General features: G+C 39.1%; 1 protein-coding gene across 6 annotated transcripts in view; it reads left to right on the top strand.

Moving 5' to 3' along the window:
* The window catches only part of BTRC (beta-transducin repeat containing E3 ubiquitin protein ligase), a 169,788-nt gene that overhangs the window by 78,883 nt on the left and 70,687 nt on the right, over nt 1-20,218 (top strand). For all 6 annotated transcript variants that reach the window (XM_081328167.1, XM_081328166.1, XM_081328164.1 and 3 more), the window contains one exon: nt 7,860-7,946. In XM_081328167.1, the coding sequence (XP_081184293.1) occupies nt 7,860-7,946 (87 nt within the window). The remainder of the gene's footprint in view (nt 1-7,859; nt 7,947-20,218) is intronic.

Genomic DNA, 20,218 nt, shown 5'->3' with positions numbered 1-20,218 from the left:
TGAACAGGACTCTCAACTCTTTGAAAACAGCATGCTGCCATCCCCTTAGTTATATTTCTTTAAGTGTTTACGTGTATGCTGAATTCTTTTCTCTTGTGTAGCTGGAACCCTGGGGCTTCAGAGCCATGAGAGAGGCCAAGAAGCTAACAAAGTATCTGTCCGCTTGTTAGCTTGTTCCATTCTTTTCTTTTTTTTAAGACAAAGCAAAAATCACACACCACAAGATGAAACCCATCTGGCTTAAGGCATTACATTTTCCTCCCCCATGCACCTCTATAGACGAAGAGTTTCACCTGCAGTGAGGGCTCCCATTGATTAGGGAGGGTGCAGTAATTCAACTCTAGCCATCCACTTCAGTGATACTTTGCTGTCTTTAAAGGTGCTGACCCATTGAGTTAAACTGTCAAGAGGAGGATAAAAAAGGAGCTCTGTCCCAGGAGGTAACAGCTGCCAGGTTTTCAACACCTTGTGCACTGCTGGAGAAATGTCACCTATTGTAAATGGGAAGAAAAATAACTGCCTTAGTTGCCATCTTCCCTTTTAATGACTTGAGCTCAAAAATGAACAATTCGAACATTGGAAGATGAGCAAAACTTAAGGCAGGCCAGCAATGGAAGAAAAAGTGGATTTTGCGGGTTTTTATAGCCAAGATATGAGGCAGGGAATAGACCACCTATGCATGAAGAATGCTATTTGAATCTGGCAAATTCTGCCAACAATAGCAATTTGTTTTTTAAAAAAATAGGTGCTTGAATCATAAATTAGCAGAATGTAGTTTCTGCTCTTTGGAGGACAGTTTGTTTTCAGATGGCTAAATACCATGACATTTCTCTTTTGTTTGACTGTTCTTGTTATTTCAGATTTTATTTTACAAGCAATTATTTCTCCTTGCGTTTGTCAATAGAACTTTATTGAGTAACTTTCAGGGTGGGGGTAGGTTAAAATGGGAATAGATATTACTGCCCTTTAAAAAAAATGTGGAGGAAGTCTTGATTTTTTTTCTTTTTTATTAATTACTTTAATTGTGTGTAATTAGAAGGCTCATCTAGTCAAGAAAACTTTTGTTACATAAATTGTTAAAATAATTATTTCTGTGTATTGTGCCTATGTACCGAGACAATTCTTCCCTCTAGTGGTAAAATTAGGTTCTATAGGCTCCACAGCAAGAAAGATCTAATTGCAGTATTGTAAATAGAGCTGTGGAAATATTTCTGAAAAGAGTTTTGATTTATCTAGTTTATATTGCATCTTGTCAAATGTTTCTGTCTTTTTTCTTTTTGCCTTTATCTTTTTTAATATGGCGGTTGAATATTGATGGTAGGCACAGAGAAGATAGTGTTTTACTTGTTTTTCCAACCAGTGGTGGAAAGGTTTGTTTGAAATTGATGGTGGAATGTTCTTTAATTGAGAGTGGTGGGTTGAAGTCAAGTGGGACAGCTACGGAGAAGTATTGGGAACAAACAAACTCATGGCTTTCCAGCATTGAGGAGATGGGCCCTTAAGCAGGATGTCTGTCCCTGATTGCCCCTCTTACATTTTGTCCACCATTTTAAGCAGTGCAGCAAGCAGGGAGTTGTTGTGGCATCTGGGAGGCTGGCAGCTGGCGCAGGTTGATTTCCAGCAGGAAGATTCAAGTTACTTTTCACAGTTCAGAACTTAACCAAGCTCCAACTGAGTAACACTGAATTTAGGAATATCCTTGTGTGTTACCTGGGAAATATTTGGTCCTTTGACTGAAGAAGGGGACAGGATCCTGAAAACTGCTTACACTGGACTGGGAGATCATTGTCACAGTCATCCATGCCTTATTTACCTTGTGAGTGGATTATTGAAATAAGCTGTGCATGGTCCCTTGAAGACCACTCAAAAACTACAGCTTATCCAAAATGCAGCAGTATAAACAATTATGCTCCAAACATGATGAAAGCAGCCATATGCATTCTTAAACAGATGAATGATGGGCATAACTTGATATGTACATATAACCCCTCTGCAAATTACTCGATTCAATGTGTTGGTTTTCATCTACAATTGTCCTTCATGGGATACAGCCTGCTTATCTGAGGGGCCATTCTCCCCCCCCCCCCGCTGCCGCCCATTCTTTTGGCCTGTCCTCTATGCATCATCTCTGAAGCAGTGCCGTCTGATGAGGAATTAAGAAGTAGGGCTTCCCTATTGCAGTGTTACCATCTGGAACAGCATACCCTTGGAGGTTTGAACAGCCCCAGCACTGCTGTCCTTTAAACAAGTCTTGAATACCTGGCTTTTCCCTCAGGTCCTGAGACAGTTTGAGGCATGTGCTTACCTGGATTGAGCTGTATTGGGATTTTACATTATGAATTTCTGTTCCCTCTCTTATGATTAATTTATTTAGAGCCAGCTTTCCTGTTGAGATATGATGTCTTAGAAATTTGAATTATAAATGTTCTGGACTATGGAAGTAGTTTTAATCATAGGTTTGGAAATATTAATCGCATCTTGAAATAAGGCCTAGAGCAGACATGTCAAACACAAGGCCTGAGGGCCAGATCCGGCCCGCGAAGTGGTTTCATGCGGCCCGCGAAGCCATCCTGGAAACAGTGAGGGAATGGCCCCCACTGCCTTGGCCCTGGCCCAGAGACCCTCCTTCTGCCAGAGACCTTCAGATCTGTCCCACTCCTGCCCAGGCCCCCATAGGCACCCTTGATGCGAACAATATAGAGCTGGCCATGCCCACCCAGTAAGCCATACACACTCTAGCCACGCCCACCCTGGCCATACCCACCTGGCCCCTTGAGGGCAACCGCAATGCTGATGCGGCCCTCAATGAAATTGAGTTTGACACCCCTGGCCTAGAGGAACGTTGTCCATGGGGTCACGATGGGTCAGACACAACTTTGCAACTAACAACAATGCAGCCGCACGAGTTGTGATGGTAGTCTCCCGATACTCCCATGTAACACCTCTTCTCCGCGAGCTGCATTGGCTTCCGGTTGCCCTCCGGGTGAGATTCAAGGTGCTGGTGATGACCTATAAAGCCCTAAATGGCATGGGCCCGGATTATCTAAGGGAGCACCTGCTGCCAGCGTCAATTTCCCATCGTCCTGTGCGCTCCCACAGGGAGGGCCTCCTCAGGGTACCGCCAGTCAAGGATTGCCGACAGGCGATCCACAGGGGGAGGGCGTTCTCTGTGGGCGCGCCTGCCCTATGGAATCAACTGACAACGGAACTCCGGACTGCCCCCGACCTTCGTTCATTTCGCCGGGACCTAAAAACCTGGCTCTTTGAGCTATCTGGTCTGGACTGAGGGGTTTAATGTTTTTAAATTGTGATTTAATTTTTGCGGCTAGACTTAATTTAATTTTATTTTAATTTTATATTGGATTGTTTTTAAATTTTGCCTTGTAAACTGCCCTGAGTCCTTTGGGAATAGGGCGGTATATAAACCGAATAAATAAATAAATAAATAAATAAATAAATAAATAAATAAATAAAATAAATAAAAATGCAGCTCAACTTAATTTTCATTTATAATTGCATGGTTTATGTTTTTAAATTTACAAACATTATTTAAAACTTTTGTAAGTCTCTCTGCAAAAACTATTAAAACAATTAATGGAGGCTTCCTAAGGCCTTACTGTATACTTGAAATGAAAATATTCATGAATCTGTAGAAGTGATTTACCTATAACTTCTCAAATCAGTTGAATTCTTCAGATTCTAATATATTTTTTAACCATCTGTTCCCAAATATTTCTTTAACAATCATGTCTCTAGAAATTGCAAGACAAGGTGAGCTGTTGTATTTTAGAGTTTTTAATTATATTTCTCTGATAAATCATGTACTTATTAATTGGGAGGGAAAACATTCTTACTGAACCTTAGTTTGCCACACCTGACAAAAATGAGGTTTTATTCACAGATGGTGATCTTTTGGATGAATTGCTTGGGAAATTAAATTTTCTTTAGACCATACAATTACAAAAGGTTTTGATTGGTTTAAATGGGAAGCTTGAAATCTCTCAGAGATTCAAAGGCTATTTTCTTTGACAATTAGCCTTACTTCACATTGGTATTAGAAGAATCTAACATAAGGACAGTTTTACACATCACTTAGCTTGTAATAATCTATGATTATATACAATAAAAGTGACAGACTGATACATAGTGATATCATCATTACATATACATTAAGAAAAACCTTGTAATCACTTCTGATTCTCTGAACATCCCTGTTTGTCACATTGATATTAGTATCTAGAAATGTACACTATTTGTAAGTAACTTATGAGAACTTGAAAATGCTTGTCAATCAAAAAGCGGTAAAATGAAAACTGAATGTAATTTTATTGAGAAGAGATTCTTTTAGTGTAAAAAAAAAAGAAAGAAATATGGCCGCAAAGAAAATGTTGGCTGTATTTACAAATACCTGTAGAAACTCAAATTTTAGTAAAACAAATACTTCATAAAATGTTCTGTATTTTAGTCCATCTTTTTTGTTTACTGTTTAAGTCTGTATCAAAATACTCTGAATTGATGCAGTTATTTAAACCCACCACCCATAAATTGTGAATCTTCCAAGATGGGTAATTTTGACAATTAGTGCAGAGTTTATTCTTTAGTGTGTACCAGCAGAGATGGCAGTTTGGAAACAGATTAAGCTTTGTATCTCCTAGTCACCCTCATTGTATTTCTGCTCTTGACATGATTTGAAACAGCTGTGTATTTTCTTGATATTCTTTTCCATTAGTGTGTGTTTTGCTATAGGCTGCTTAACACTCATCTCAAACAGCCTTTGCAAGGTTAAAGGAATGTAGCTTGGTAACAAGTTTGTGTCATTTTAAATATATACCTCCTAGTAAATAAGGAGGAGTCTAACAATCAATCCCTTTTAGTGTGTTATATGTTTCACCTGACAACTAAACTCCTATTGATTAGCCATTACTTTGTTAGATAATCCTGTGTCATTGAAGCCACTGTAAAAATTAAACTCTTTAAAATGTTTTACCCTAGCAGCAGTGTGAAATTGAAAACTTGTTCAGAATTATAGCAAGCTTTCACCAAAAGGATAGTTTTCAACAAACTGGTTTATGCTTGCATTATTTATATGCGGTATAAAAACTGTATTGAAGTACTCCAAGGCTATCTACCTCTGGCACAGAATCAGGCAAGTATTTCAAACACTGTTTCTAATGGCCCAGAAATGTTTTCTTTTGGTGTTTGGGGAAAAGATACTTGAATAATTCAGTTTCTGAGCTTGAAGAATCCAAAGGCGTTATATAGTAAATTATTAGTCACCAGTGTAGTTTCCTACAGTATATACAGATCTGAATCCATGCTGGAAAGGATCTTGATAATCTAGGATCCCTTGTAATTGGAGTTCTCTCATCTTCTCTAAAAAAAATTCCCTGAAAAGAAATATTAGAGACAGGGAGGAAGTTGTCTAACACAGTGACACCAAAACCTGGCTTCTTTAAGAGAGGGTGCGTTACGGTTTCCCTTAAATTGTCATCCACAATCTCCCAAACTGACCACCACTACCCTGAGATGCCCAAAGAAGCCAGGAGGGACAGAGATAACAGAGGTAACAGGTAACAGAGTTTATGCTGCTGAGAATAAATGCTAAAAAAGGAAAAATGGAAAATCAAATGAAACCCCCAAATTAAAATATTATTTTAAAATGTGTGTTTGCATACTTGCCTTTTCAGTCAAGTGTTGACTCTTGGCAACTGTCTGGACAAGTCCCTGCAATTTTCTTAGCAAGGTTCTTTGGATTGGTTTGCCATTATCATTAATAAGGAAGAGCAGAAATAGTTTAGGTAGCCATGCTTTTTATTGTTTAAAAGGAAACAGGGAGAAATTAAGTCCATTGTGGGATGACTTTAAATGGACTGTGCACTTAGTTTCTTAATTTGGATGTTCAGCAGACAGATTCTCTTTGTAGCTGCTGGGTTTTGCTGCTTTGAGTAAGAGGTGATTTGCTCTATTTTGTTTGTGCTTACATACATGATAATTGATTGTATTTTTTCTGTAACTAATTGGCTTAACATTTTTAAATGAAAAGATGTCTTCAAAGTAAGTAAATAATAGAGGGAGGAGTTGTAAAAAAGCATCTAAATACTTTTCCACCTGGCTGACCTGGACTGACAGGGATTTTAATTATGTTTTTAATTTTTAACTCTAATTTTTAATTTATTTTAATTTTAATTTATTCTACAGGGGCCATTAATTTAATTTTCATTTTAACTTCTGTATTATTGTATGTTATTGTTGTTAGCCGCCCTGAGTCCTTCGGGAGATAGGGCGGCATATAAATCCCAATAATAAATAAATAAATGAAAATAGAGAATGTCTTCTTCCATCTTTATTTTCAGTGAACATTGAAGGTACATGTGTTTAGGTTAGTGGAAAGTATTTGTGCCTTAAACAAACAAAAATTAGGCCTGGGTCTTTCTTTAAACCCCTACTTAAAGAAAATCTGTGGAAAATCTAGAGAATTTGGGGCTATAAAATTTATCACTATCATCCATTCTGATGAAACTATTGTCCGAACAGTTGTTCAAACAAAGTATCATTCCAAAAAGATGTTGCCTTTTTCGTATCTATTTTTTTAAAGATAAGAGCAGACTTAAGAACTTTATTTTAATATTGGATACCTTTTGCTTCATCAATAAACTACTCAGTTTATGTTATTTATTTATATCCCCCCCTTTATTATTTTTACAAATAATTGAACTCCGTGAACATGTCCAACACACCTTCCTTCTCCTGTGCCTGACCATATAGTCTGTATGAAGAACACATTTTGTGCTCTGTATTCAGACTTATTGTCCATAATCTTAGACCTCAATCGTTAGAACATCAGTCCTGTATCATATGCAGTGCAACGTCCTGGTTAAAGTATATGAAAGAAATACAGGTGGTCTTTATTTAGGAACCATTTGTTCAGTAACCATTCAAAGTCATGACAGTGCTGAACAAGGGGGATTTAGGACCAGTCGTAATTGCAGCCACTGCAGCTCCCCATACTCTCATGACCGTAATTCTGGTGCTTGGCAACTGACTCGCAATTATGACATTGCAGCATCCTGCAATAATGTTCTCACCATTTGCAAACTTGGCTGCTGACATCTGACGAACAAAGTCAAGGGGAAACCAGCAAGAAGTGACAAACAGCGATCATGTGACTGTGAGATATTGTGACTGTGCAGGATTCAACTAAAAGTGGCAGCCTGGGACTGCCAAAATGGCTGTCGTTAAGTTGCAGTGATCACAGGACATCTCACTTCACGACCATGCTATTTAGCCAAAGAGTTCTCATGTTTCAATTACCAATCGTAATTGAGGACTACTGTGGGTAAGCTGAAGTATATTTTGGCATCAAATAACTTCTAAAATAAGAGCCGTGGTGGCACAGTGGTTAGAATGCCTGTTGCCAGGAGTTCGATCCTGATCGGCTAAAGTTAACTCAGGCTTCCACCCTTCTGAAGTTGGTAAAATGACCCAGATTGTTGGAGGCAATTACTGTGCTGACATTGTAAGCCGTTCAGAGAGTGCTGTAAAACACTGTGGAGCGGTATATAAGTCTAAGTGCTAAGTGACCGTGGCCCAATATCATCTGTAATCTTTTATACTTAAGGATTGATATGAACTTTGTTTAGCACCTTAAACACTGTTCCAGTTAAATTCCTTAATCACTAAATGACACTGTTTTAGAGGTATTTTGTGCTTATTTTCCTGAGTTTTTAACTCAAAACAAATTTGCAAATATTTCACAATATTTTATTGTAAGGCCCTTCAAGGAATACATATTTTTAAAGAAATACATGCTTTTAATATTTTGTATCTCTATTTTTGTCACTTTTTCCCTATCTTCACAGGCCTATAACAGCTGTACCAGACTTTGCTTAAACCAAGACACAGTCTGCTTAGGTACTACAATGAAGACTGAAAGCTGTGTGACCAAAGTAAGTAAAACTTTGACTGTGTACCCTTGTGGGCATTTTTTTTTATTTTAATTCCATTTATATCCTGCCCTTCTCCGAAGACTCAGGGCGGCTTACAAGCTTAGCAGTAACCTTCATTCTATGTATATGCCTGCTTATTAGGGCTTTCACACACACCCCAAGCGGCATTATTACAAAGTCAGCTTATTGCCCCCAACAATCTGGGTCCTGATTTTACCTACCTCGGAAGGATGGAAGGCTGAGTCAACCTTGAGCCTGGTGGGACTCGAACCTGCACTAATTGCAGGCAGCTGGTGTTACTTAAGGAGGCATTAGCCCACTGCTCCACCAAGGCTCTTTGGCATCCTACCTATAATTCCTTGGCTTTGATGCACTTTTTTTAGCATTAGTTCTAAGAATACTCCTCTCTTCATTTCAGAAAGCTGAAAAATAAAGAGGTAAAAAGCCAAAGTGCATTTAAAATATTTTGTAGGCCAGTTTAACAAAATATATCCGAGATGTTCGTGCGCTTTAGCATGGGTCATATTTTTTATATGTTGGTTTCATTTATTTTTCTCCTACCTTCTTGTAAAGAAAATACCCACGTTTGATTTAAACAGGTAATCCTAGAATCTAAATGCCCGTAACATCCTCTATTTTCTAAAGTAAAGTTTGTATAGAAGTTTAAATGGTGAGCGTGTCAGACTCTCATACCCCCTCTGCTGGCCGCCATCATATAATAAAAACTGAGATTTACTTGTATTCCCTTCCCTTTGGAGATTTCTGTTAACAAGATAAAAGGGGAAGTTAGAAGAACTCTGTGATGTTAAAATTGCCATATAATGCTAAATGGGTAATGTGTCCTTTTATATTTCCAATTCAGAAGAAGCATTCTAAACAAAATTGTGTACCTTGTCTTAGCTTTCCTTGTAACCAAATATAACTGTTGTAAAATAAGAACCAGGACTGAGGAATTGTGAATGATTGGAATGTGGATGCACTTTCCCTTTGCTTGAACTTCATGTTTCCATTAGAAGTAAGTTTAGGCTAGATTTGGTGCGTACAACTCTAGGTTAGCATTTATAGATGCTCCCCACCTCTTCCAGCCACAAGGTAATTTTTGATAGGAAAATTAGCACCTTATTAAATAGAATTTATTTTTGTAATGTATGTCTTCCATAATGAGCATGTTAAATCTGTATAAACCTCCTAGGCAAGATCTCTTAAACATAACTGGAAAAGGTAGTCCTTGTTACCAGCAGCTTCATTATCCATAGTTTCACTTATCTACAGTTGGTAATTACATGATGAGGCTCTATCTGAGCATTAGAGAAATGATTCCATCTTCTACAAATGGGGGGGGGAGGTTTCTTTCTTGTAATTGCCACAGTATTACCTTCTGCTTGAAAATTCCCTCTAAAAATTTGGTTTGAGTTTCACCCTGGGAGTATGAGAAAGCTGGGCAATATGCTGTTTGTTCAGCAGTAGGCTTTTCTGTTCAGAGCTCACTGGCTTGACCAGAACTTACAAGTGGCTGGTAGAGAAACATGAAGCAAATATGATTGTGGGGTGTGTGTTTTTTTTTTGTTGTTTTGCAGCACCTATGAAAGTGTACTTATAGACCTCTGTTCATTCTGCTTAAAATCTTTGGGACCATCCATGAGAAAAAAGCCAATAATAACAAAAAATAATGAGCAAACCCTGGTGTCAAATTAAATATATGTTCTTTTCTAGCACTGTATCACTTAGATTTTTATAGTTGGCTGCATGTTTTGTGTGTATGAATTAATTGGATTGCTAGATTTTATGAAGGATTACACTGTGTGTGTGTAACATATATGACTCAAAACTTTTTTTGTTTTTAAACCAGTTGTGTTTACCATATGTTTTTGAATACTAAATAAACAATTTGCACAGTTTAGGAAATATGAATATACACATAGACAGGGTATTTTTGTATTATCCTATTCAAATGGAAACGTAAACCCTTTATATCCTCACTTTGTTCAGAATAAGCTATTCTCTTTTATTTCCATGAACATTATCTTGTCCTTCTATGGACTCATCCATATAATCCATATTGTAAAAACATCCCGCTTACTATTTACTAAGGATATGTTCTCACAGTAAAGCCACAGCCCCATTACCAGCCAATTGCTGAGACAGACTGAAGTTGATAGAGTTGTTTCTACAAGAATCAAGAATTATCCATTCTGTATTAACAGAAGACTTCCCCCTCAGACATTGTAGGTTGCATAGAGGAAGAGCCTTTGGAGGTCACTGATAGTCCAATTGGGATTACACCCTCTTGTCTTGCTGCTGGAGATTTAAAGCTTATTTTGCTGACTGCCAAAAGGACTAGACATTTCATTTTGGCAATCTGTTCTCTTCTTCCTCCTCCTCCTCCTCATCTATCCAGAAGATTAGGTATGCTTTGATGGATATAGAGGTGGCTGTGCTTCTGCTGCAGTAACTAACCTTTTTTTTTCTTGAAATCTGGAAATGAGGAAACCTACCACCTTTAGCTTTGAAAAGAAAAGTTCAGCAAGCAAATTGGATGGAGGATTTGAAGGTACAGATCTTCCTGGACGTTTGGATGTTCTCCAGCAGTATTGCGGGCTTTCTCAGTATATAGAGAGTTTATAATTACTGTGGAGTCCTTGGTGCTCTCTGTTTGCTTGCAGACGTTTCATTACCCAACTAGGTAACATTATCAGTGCTAGCAACTATGTAGTTAGTGCCCTATTTATATTCAGTACTTGTCCTGCTAGTGTTGGTGGCGATGTGGTTTCCTTTTTGATAGTTCCACGATTAGGTTATTGGTTTTTGCTTGATTGTCTGGTGTTAATTCCTGCTTCACTGCATGTTAGTTGCTAGAGAAGTTGTAGTCTGGTCTTTTTGTTTCCTTCTTAGCTTTTTTAATTGTCTCTTGGTGTATGAATGTGGTTTATCTCTATGTGTCTATTGATGGTTGATTTGTCTAATGCAAACTTCCAGGAATTCCCGAGCATTTGTGGATATTGTTTAGCATAGGATGCTCAGTTTTGTAGTTGAAACTGTGGTTGAGTTTTCACTGTGTTTTTTGACTGCTAGTTGGTCTTCATGGATGCACTCTGCTAGTCTTCTGCCTATCTGTCCTATATAGTGACAGTCCTTACCCTGTATGTTGCATATTTTGAAAGGACTTCCAGAAATCCACCAGTCACCAGTCCTGTATTTGAAGGCAGCACCACTATTATTCTCAGTGCTCAGAGGTGATGAAAGGTAGGTTTGGCTGCAGACATTTTTGTATTTGTATCTGCATACTTAGAAAGCAAATTATCATGGCAGTGTGGTTGTGCCCTTTGGCACAGAAATTCAAAACTAGGCAAAAATGCATTACATTAACTTTAAATATGCATTGCAATACAAGTAGTTAATGAGAACAATTGGGACTGAAATTTCTGTTGCTAAACAATTCAATTTTAAAGCACAACTTCATATGATTACATCCCATTGCTGTTGTTAAGCAAGAATTGTGGATCCTGAAGCAAAAACCTCCTCACAACTTCCTGCTAGCTACCAACAAGCAAAGTGACTGGGGAAGCTGACAGGAAGTCCCAGACATCTTGCAAGCAGGTTGGTGGGTAGTTTAGGGCTGTTGCCAGATGTGTGAGGGTATATATCTTGGTGATGGGCTGGTGTAGTACAATGTGAGTGTAGAAAGCTTGGGGTGGCTTGAGGGTGCAGGAAGGTCCAGTGTAAGCATTGTGTGATTTGGAGTGCCTGCTGCAGCAAGCAGGAGGATATATGAGGGGGAAACCAGCAAAGAAGGTTGCGAATGGGGATCACATGACTGCAAGATACTGCAACCACCATAAGTTAAACTGGTTGACAAGTGTCCAGTTTGCAGTCGTGATTATGGGGATGCTAAGATGACCAGAAGTTTGAGCACCAGTCTTAAGTACCACTCATTTAGCACCATTGTAACTTCAAGTGGCCACTGAACAAGTGGTCATTAATCAAGGACTACCTGTATGAATATTATAATGCTATATAACAGGTGTCAAACTCACCATGTCACGTGACGTGTTGCAACGTATCGTGACTTTTTTCCCCTTGCCAGAGCTGGGGTGGCTGTGGCTTCCGTGTGACGCATCCAGCCCGTGGGCCAGCAGTTTGACACCCCTGCTATATAAGGAAGAACTAAATTGTTACTTGCCTTGTAAGAGCTCAGAAACAAACTACCATAACTTGTGAAAGCTATGTCAACTTCAGACGGGTTTTATGCTGGTTTCTAATAATTGGCGTGTACCTACAAATTGCTAAAAAAAATTCCAGCATATTTGGAACATAGGTCACCATGGTACAACTGATGTGGCCAGGTATGTGAACAAATATTCTAATAAGGTTTGTTTAACTGTTGTCTCATTTCTAGTATTTCAATTACTGATAGGTAATTTTAAGATTGGTCCAATAAGTTTAGTGAGACATCTTCACAACTTTTACTTGAGCTCAAGGACATTAATGTATTGCTTTAATGAGGCTTATTGAAAGTCAGCCAGGCTAGCAGCTGTTCTCTTGTTTTGTAAGCTGTACTTTCTAAGTATACATTATATGGGCAATAAAGAGGACTTTGCAGTATAAGGGTGCTAAAAGTACATATTAATGTCTTGCCCCCTCCCATTTGGAGGTGCAGAATATTCAAAAAGGATGGAAAGTTCCAGGAAATCCAGGAATCCTGAGAGAGAAATAAATTTATTTCCATAGTGGTTTGAATTTCTTTAGGACTAAATTTATGGAAGCTATTGCTCCCCGCCTACTCAATTGTCCTGTTCTGATTTGGGAAATTATGCTTTGTTTCAGTGGTATTTCTCCTAGTTGCTGTGTCAAAGGGGCTAGGACACAGGTCTGCAACCCGCGGCTCCGGAGCCACTTGCGGCTCTTTCAGCTGTCTCCTGCGGCTCCCAGTCCTCTGCCATGTGGAGTCCCCCCCAAAAAAGGGTGGGACTAAAAAAGTTCAACCAATCAATTCAAATATGCAGGGTAGGTGCATATCTCGCCTTGGCTCCACTCTTCAGTCAAACCCTGTTCTGCGCATGCGCGCATGTACGCACATGTGCACACATTTTTTGCGGCTCCGAGTTTTTCCTTTTGTGAGGGAACCGGTTCTGAGTGGCTCTTTCACTGTTTCAGGTTGCTGACCCCTGGGCTAGGAGATCAGATGATAATATTCCTATCTAGATTTTTTTTTTTTGACATATTGGTAGACTACATGCGCCCTATATAACTGCACATAGGAATCTCTACAAACTCTATAGTGAGCAATTAGTTGGCTTAGGAAATAAAAATATGTAATAGAATAGCTTAGAATAGGGTGTACAGTATTTGAAAATTTTAAGTTTGTGAAATGCATTAATGATCTTGAATCAAGAGCCTTAATTTTGCATATGAGATTTGTTGAGCATCTCTGTTCCTCTTGGGAATCTCTCTAAAGGCATTCTGTCAATACAGTTATAGTGAAAGACCATTTATGCATTGTGACCTTTCTATATTCAATACTATCTCTCATTGCTTTTTCTATCAGTTTAGTAGACTGCACTTCATCCACATTAATGTTTTCTTTGTAATGATGGTTGAACACATGGCTAATGCTGCCTTCTAGGAATTGTTGCATTTCTATTTTGCCCAGATTTGCGGTTTGAACAGAGGAATTAAAAAACTGTTTCTTTCCTCTTGAAAAAGAATGTCAATAAATATTTTAGGGTGAAACTGAACATTTATTAACTGAAAATAAGTCCAATGGAGAAGTATCAAATTTACTCAAATATTCTACAACCATGAGACATAATTAGTATATTGAACATTTTTTAATTATTTTTATGAGGTCAACATCACAAGATTATTCTGTACTAATCTGAAATACTTTTCACTTTCTTCTTCACTCATCCCTCCAGCATTTGTCAAAATTATTTGAAAATGGGTTGAAGCAAAAATATTGACATTCTTATACCCTTTACCCAAATCACATTTTTTCCAGATTTTGATAGACGACATATTTTATTTATTTCCAAAATTATATCCACAGGAAACAAGCTGTTTAAATTCAGATTATGCTGAATCAAAATAGTGCTGGTGTGAGAAGCAACGTGCTGTTTTATGAGCGTGGAGTCCCTTTTCTCATAACTGATTGATAGTAAATATTTTCCTGAAGAGTTATTGCCAGCTATGAACAGTGCAACTGTTTCACTGGTGGTTTTTTTCCTTAGTACTTGCTGTACCAGCCATTGTCTGTAATTAAGATCTACAATTCACAATGCAGACGTTTGCACTTCCTCTGGGTCTGAGCTATTTATAAGATATTTCAGCTGTTCCGAGTTTCTTTTTGAGTGTTAAACTACATTTTAACAGGCATATTTAGTCTCTGTGATACCCAAACAGCATACCATATGCCTTTATTTGTGTTTTGGAAGCTACTTTTTGTATGTTGGATTCATCATGAATTAAATAATGGTATATCTTTTTATTTCCACAAATTATGGTGCCTCTGCAATTCTCCTTTTAGACAGGGTCATTTTAAATTCAGGGCCTGATAGTTACTGTATAGTCAGTAATATTTGCACTGAATTGAGGAATCAAAATAATGAGTTTGATAAATATTCCAATTTACATGATTAGATATAGAGATTAGAAATCTTAGGAGAGCCTTCTCTGTGGGAGTGCCAGCCCTATGGAACCAGCTCTCCCCTGAGCTTCGGATGGCCCCAGATCTCCAGTCCTTTCGCCGCGGCCTCAAAACACTCCTTTTCCACCTGGCTGACCTGGACTGACAGGGATTTTAATTATGTTTTTAATTTTTAACTCTAATTTTTAATTAATTTTAATTTTAATTTATTGTACAGGGGCCTTTAATTTTAATTTTAATTTTAACTTCTGTATTTATTGTATGTTATTGTTGTCAGCCGCCCTGAGTCCTTCGGGAGATAGGGCGGCATATAAGTCCCAAAAATAAATAAATAAATAAATAAATAAATAAATAAATACATACATACATACATACATACATACATACATACATACATACATACCCTTTGCTGATGAAATAAGCAAATGAGCAAATAAGAAATCTGCGTAAGTATAGAATTGTAAATGTTCATTTCTGCATATATTTGAGAAACAAACATGATGAAAATCTGGTTCTCTCACGCATGTTCTAGTAGTAGCATGTTCTTGTTGTGTTAAGACCATTGATTCCACAATCTGGATTTAAATTTCGCTTGAGCTGTGTAATCACTAAACAGTAGCAGTGTGTTGTTAGAAGTTTCTTCTGTGAAATGGGAAGAATAATGGCACACTTCATAGAAATGTAATGAATATTGTCTTCTTGGATATAATGGAATCATATTAAACCTAGGAGTGACCATTTTGGATAACAGCCAGAGAACACAACAATATCGGACCTAGCTAATAAGGCAAAAGAATTTTATGACTAAAACTCTTTTTTGCTTTTGCCTAACCATTTTGGCTAAACTGAAAATTAATTTACATTCATTTGGGTCAGCACAGAAAAGCTCTTGTGTCTTTGTCCCCAGGAGCGGTAATAATGAGGAGCCAGTTCTTCATCAGGCGTGTACTGCAGCATTGCCTGCTGATGCATGCCAGATCTCACACATACACACACAGGGATCACGTGACCACTCCAAAAGTCAAACGATCAATTCGCCTCGTTTTGGCTCTGTAGTTAATGCACAAACAGTGCGATCTGCAGGGCTGTAATTGCATTGTTAGGGCCAAGGAACAAGCCTGTGCCTTTTCAGCAGACAGCTGGCAGGGAGAGAGGCATGTTGTTAGGAAAGAGAGAGGCAAGGCAAATAAAATTACTGCTAACGCTCAGAGATCGGCAGGAGTCCTACTTGCCTAATCTTACCGGTGGGAGCAAGCGGCTGTTGTAATCCAATTATAGCAGCATAAGCAATTTGTTAGACACTCCGCATAATGTAACAATTTCCCAATAAACTCTGACTTGTAATAACGTCGGCAAGAGCCCACATAAATCTGCCCGAATGGTGGGGGCTGGAGCATTCGGCTGGGGGCTTGTAATTTGTGCCATCAGCACGTTTCTCTGACTGTGGCACAACACACCATTTTCCATGCAAGAATTCTGAAGAGCAAAACCTGGCTAAGGTTCTCGGAAAGGAGGCTAATGCAGAGAGAAGGGCAATACAGTTTAGGGAATCCTACAGTCCTTATTTGTCCAGAACGGCAAATAAGGTAAATTACTTTAAAAAATATTTTAAAAGCAACAGCGAAAAGATGGAGCACTTTCTTGTTTCTTTAAAATTAGGGAATAATGGTTGGCAAGGCACTTTGCTATATTCTTCTGAAAACAATTTAAAATGTAATAAGTCCTTCATAAGTAAGCCAACAAGCCAAGATGGACCAAGGACATGAATTTCCTAATTCTTTTCTTTTGTTGTTTTAACCATGCATAGATCCGTCAGTGGAACTGTTAACTTTCCATTTTCTCATTAGATTTCACTTTTTAGCTCAATATTGTGCATCCCTACTGTTCTTCCCAGGCCTCTGAATAGCTAATTGAATTTAGTTATTTGTGTAGTATTTGTCTGCTATGTCCTGTTTGGTCTGTTACAATAAGGACAAGACGGTTACTAAAATTGGCATGCTTGGCATGTACAATTTTTGCTTTGCTTGAGCATCCATATTGGTTGGTTATGGAAGTACATCAACCAAACTGGTTTCAAAAGCATTTTCAGAAGCTAGAGGAGACTAGAGTACAATAGAAAATGATATCATGAGAAAAAGAGCATTTTTCTCCTTTAACTTCTGAAGATCTTTTTGAATTGGATAGCATGGTATCTTCTTTGAAAAAAGGTCCAGGTTGCTCCCTTCTTGAATCAGAAATCTTTTGGGTATTCAGAGAAAACACTGGAGCTTGGGAGCACTTTGAGAAAATATCAAAAATTATTAATATTTCTTATGTCTTCTCTGGTGCTCAGATACTGCTTCATTAGGTATCAAGTGCATTTTTTTTCCTGTTGATTATTCAGTTTAAAAGAACCGTTGAGTGAATCCTTAAACAAAAAGGCTTACAGCCTTCAGGTTTGGTACAGATTGACACCTAGATGCAGGCTGAAATGAAATATTTTCATTGTTCCTAGTCAGCTGTACATATTGCGATGCCAATTAACTATGTCAGAGCAGCAGTTTTTCTACTGCTCCTTGAATTAACGTAATAATTTTCTTTCAAGTAAAGGCACTCTCTGTTTGGGGAAAGACGCTATTTTAGCTTGCTGAAGCTACACATCAATAAGCTGCAGTGTCCTAATAAAGCCACTCAGTGCCTAGGTTTAACTAATGACTGATTTTCATGGCTTTGACAGTGAGCTGTGTGCGTTATTTTCTCCTGATATTGTAAAAATAATGAGAGCAAATTAGAACAATCAGTTTACACAGATAGCTCCTGATTGGAGGCAAAAGGCAATATGGCAGCAAGTAATCTATCTTCCGACTCCTGTCACATTAACTTCAGCAGCATGGAAAAGATCAGGCGGAGCAATCGGGGATCTTGCCCAATCGGAACACTGAAATTAATGAGAAGAGCATTGTTCTGTGATCAACCTTTTAATTAGCAAGATGGGAGACAGAGGGAATGATGACGCCTGAAGCACAGCTGCGCAATGATAGCCTTGCTTCCTGCAAAAGGGGGAGGGAAAAACATGCATTGTAAATTACTCTGCTCTCAGCTTCTCGCCCAGAAGCAGTATAGCTTTGTTTTGTATCTTTTTTTTTAGAGCTATGCAAATAATGCTTGCTTCCACTAGATTTGTGTAAACAAAGCTTTTCCTAATAGTACCTCATTAATTTGTTTAAGGATAATATGCTTTGATTTTAAAAGTTTTTATGTATTTCTTAGTTGGAGATATAATTATTTTGCTTAATCTGGCTTTTGTGCCCCTTTTGCTTTACAGTGGTTTATAGTAACAGAGGGTTTTTAAAAAAAATCAAAAGAGTAATATGCTGTGTGACAACCTGAGAAGAGTACCGTATATACTTGAGTATAAGCCGACTCGAGTATAAGCCGAGACCCCCAATTTTACCCCCCAAAACTGGAAAAAGTTATTGACTCGAGTATAAGCCGAGGCTGGGAAATGCAGCAGCTGGAGGCTGGATCCCCCGAAAGACGTCTCTGCTGAGATGAGAGAACGGGGTGGCAAGCCGCCGAGAGAATGGGGCGGTGGAGTGCTCCGCCGAGAGAATGGGGCGGCTTGCTGTTCTCTCGGTGCAGCACGGCAGAGGCTGGATCTCGCGAAAGAAGTCTCCGCTGAGCGAGAGAATGAGGCGTCTCAGCGCCCATTTTCTCGGCGAAGACTTCTTTCGGGGGATGCAGCTTCTGCCGCCCCTTTCTCTCAGCTGCCCAGTGGAACAGCTTGCCACCAGAAATCAAGAGTGCTCCATCACTGGAGGTTTTTAAGAAGAGACTGGACATTCACCTGTCTGAGATGGTATCGGTCAGTGGTGGCAAAACTTTTAGAGACCGAGTGCCCAAACCGCAAGCCAAAACCCACTTGTTTATCACAAAGTGCCAAGGCAGCATCGGCATTCTGGTGCCCTCGGGGGAGGGGACAGGGAGGCGCCTCTGAGTGCCGCCTCTGGCACGAAAAAAAAGGGGGAGCAAAAAATGGGCCACCGTACCGCAAGGCACAAAAACGCCAACCGCCGCGCCGTAGGGTGCAGATACAAGGCACCGCACCACGTGAGAACGGGGCTGGGCTAGTGAGTATCACGCAGGCACTAGCCCCGCCCCCTTTGCAGCATGTGCCTGCTCGTGGCCCCGTGCACGCATGCACGCATGTAAAATGCTTCCCCCTCCCTTTTCTTCCAGTCCACCAACCGACAAGGACCTGCTGCTGGCAGCGGTGGTGGCGCATGTGCCAACAGAGAGGGCTCTGAGTGCCACCTCTGGCAGGCGTGCCATAGGTTCACCACCACTGGTATAGGTCCTCCTGCTTGAGCAAGGGGCTGGACTAGAAGACCTCCAAGGTCCCTTCCAGCTCTATTCTATTCTATTCTATTCTATTCTATTCTATTCTATTCTATTCTATTCTATTCTATTCTATTCTATTCTATTCTATTCTATTCACTTTCTATGTTTCTATTCTATTCTATTCTATTCTATTCCATTCACTTTCTATATTTCTATTCTATTCTATTCTATTCTATTCTATTCTATTCTATTCTATTCTATTCTATTCTATTCTATTCTTATTACCATTCTCTATTCTATTCTATTCTATTCTATTCTATTCTATTCTATTCTATTCTATTCTATTCACTTTCTATATTTCTATTCTATTCTATTCTATTCTATTCTATTCTATTCTATTCTATTCCATTCACTTTCTATATTTCTATTCTATTCTATTCTATTCTATTCTATTCTATTCTATTCTATTCTATTCTATTCTATTCTATTCTTATTACCATTTTCTATTCTATTCTATTCTATTCTATTCTATTCTATTAACTTTCTATATTTCTATTCTATTCTATTCTATTCCATTCACTTTCTATATTTCTATTCTATTCTATTCTGTTCTGTTCTGTTCTGTTCTGTTCTGTTCTACGTTCTGTTCCAATCCATTCCATATTTTCTATTCCATTCTGTTCCACTGTCCGAGCCCATCGGAGGCAACCCAGTCAGCCCACACAGGAGTTACACTAAGGCTACGCAGCCTCTCCTCTCAACCTGAACCCCTCCTTACCTTTCCTTTTATCTGCATCCTATTTTTAACTGCCGGCTCTGCCCAGCCCTATGGCAGGGCAAGATCTGCAAGATCCCCATTTGCATTTGACTTTGCCATCCCATCTGGTTCGAGATAACACACGAGAGAGAGAGAGAGAGAGAGAGAGAGAGAGAGAGAGAGAGAGAGAGAGAGAGAGAGAGAGAGAGAGAGAGGGGCACACCTCAGCAAAAAAGAAAGAAAGAAAAAGTAGTAGAAGAGGCAGAGAGCCCCTGTGGGTAGGAGTGAGGATGGGGAGAAACAGCAAGAAGACCGGGTGGGGTGGGGTGGGTTAATCACTAAACCTTCCAGTGTTTAACCAAAGCAGCTTTTGCATTTGTCAAGCTCTGCTAGCAGGGCACTGGACGGGCCTGGCGGAGCTGCTGAAGGTGAATGGGAGAAGGTGAGTCTTCGCCGAGAAAATCTCAGCGCCCATTTTCTCGGCGAAGACTTCTTTCGGGGGATGCAGCTTCTGCCGCCCCTTTCTGTCAGCTGCCCAGTGACAGAGGCTGG

This window comes from Vipera berus, assembly GCF_964194415.1.
Source record: "Vipera berus genome assembly, chromosome: 5".
NCBI classification, from domain to species: Eukaryota; Metazoa; Chordata; class Lepidosauria; order Squamata; family Viperidae; genus Vipera; species Vipera berus.
This window is presented reverse-complemented; position numbering and strand designations above follow the sequence as displayed.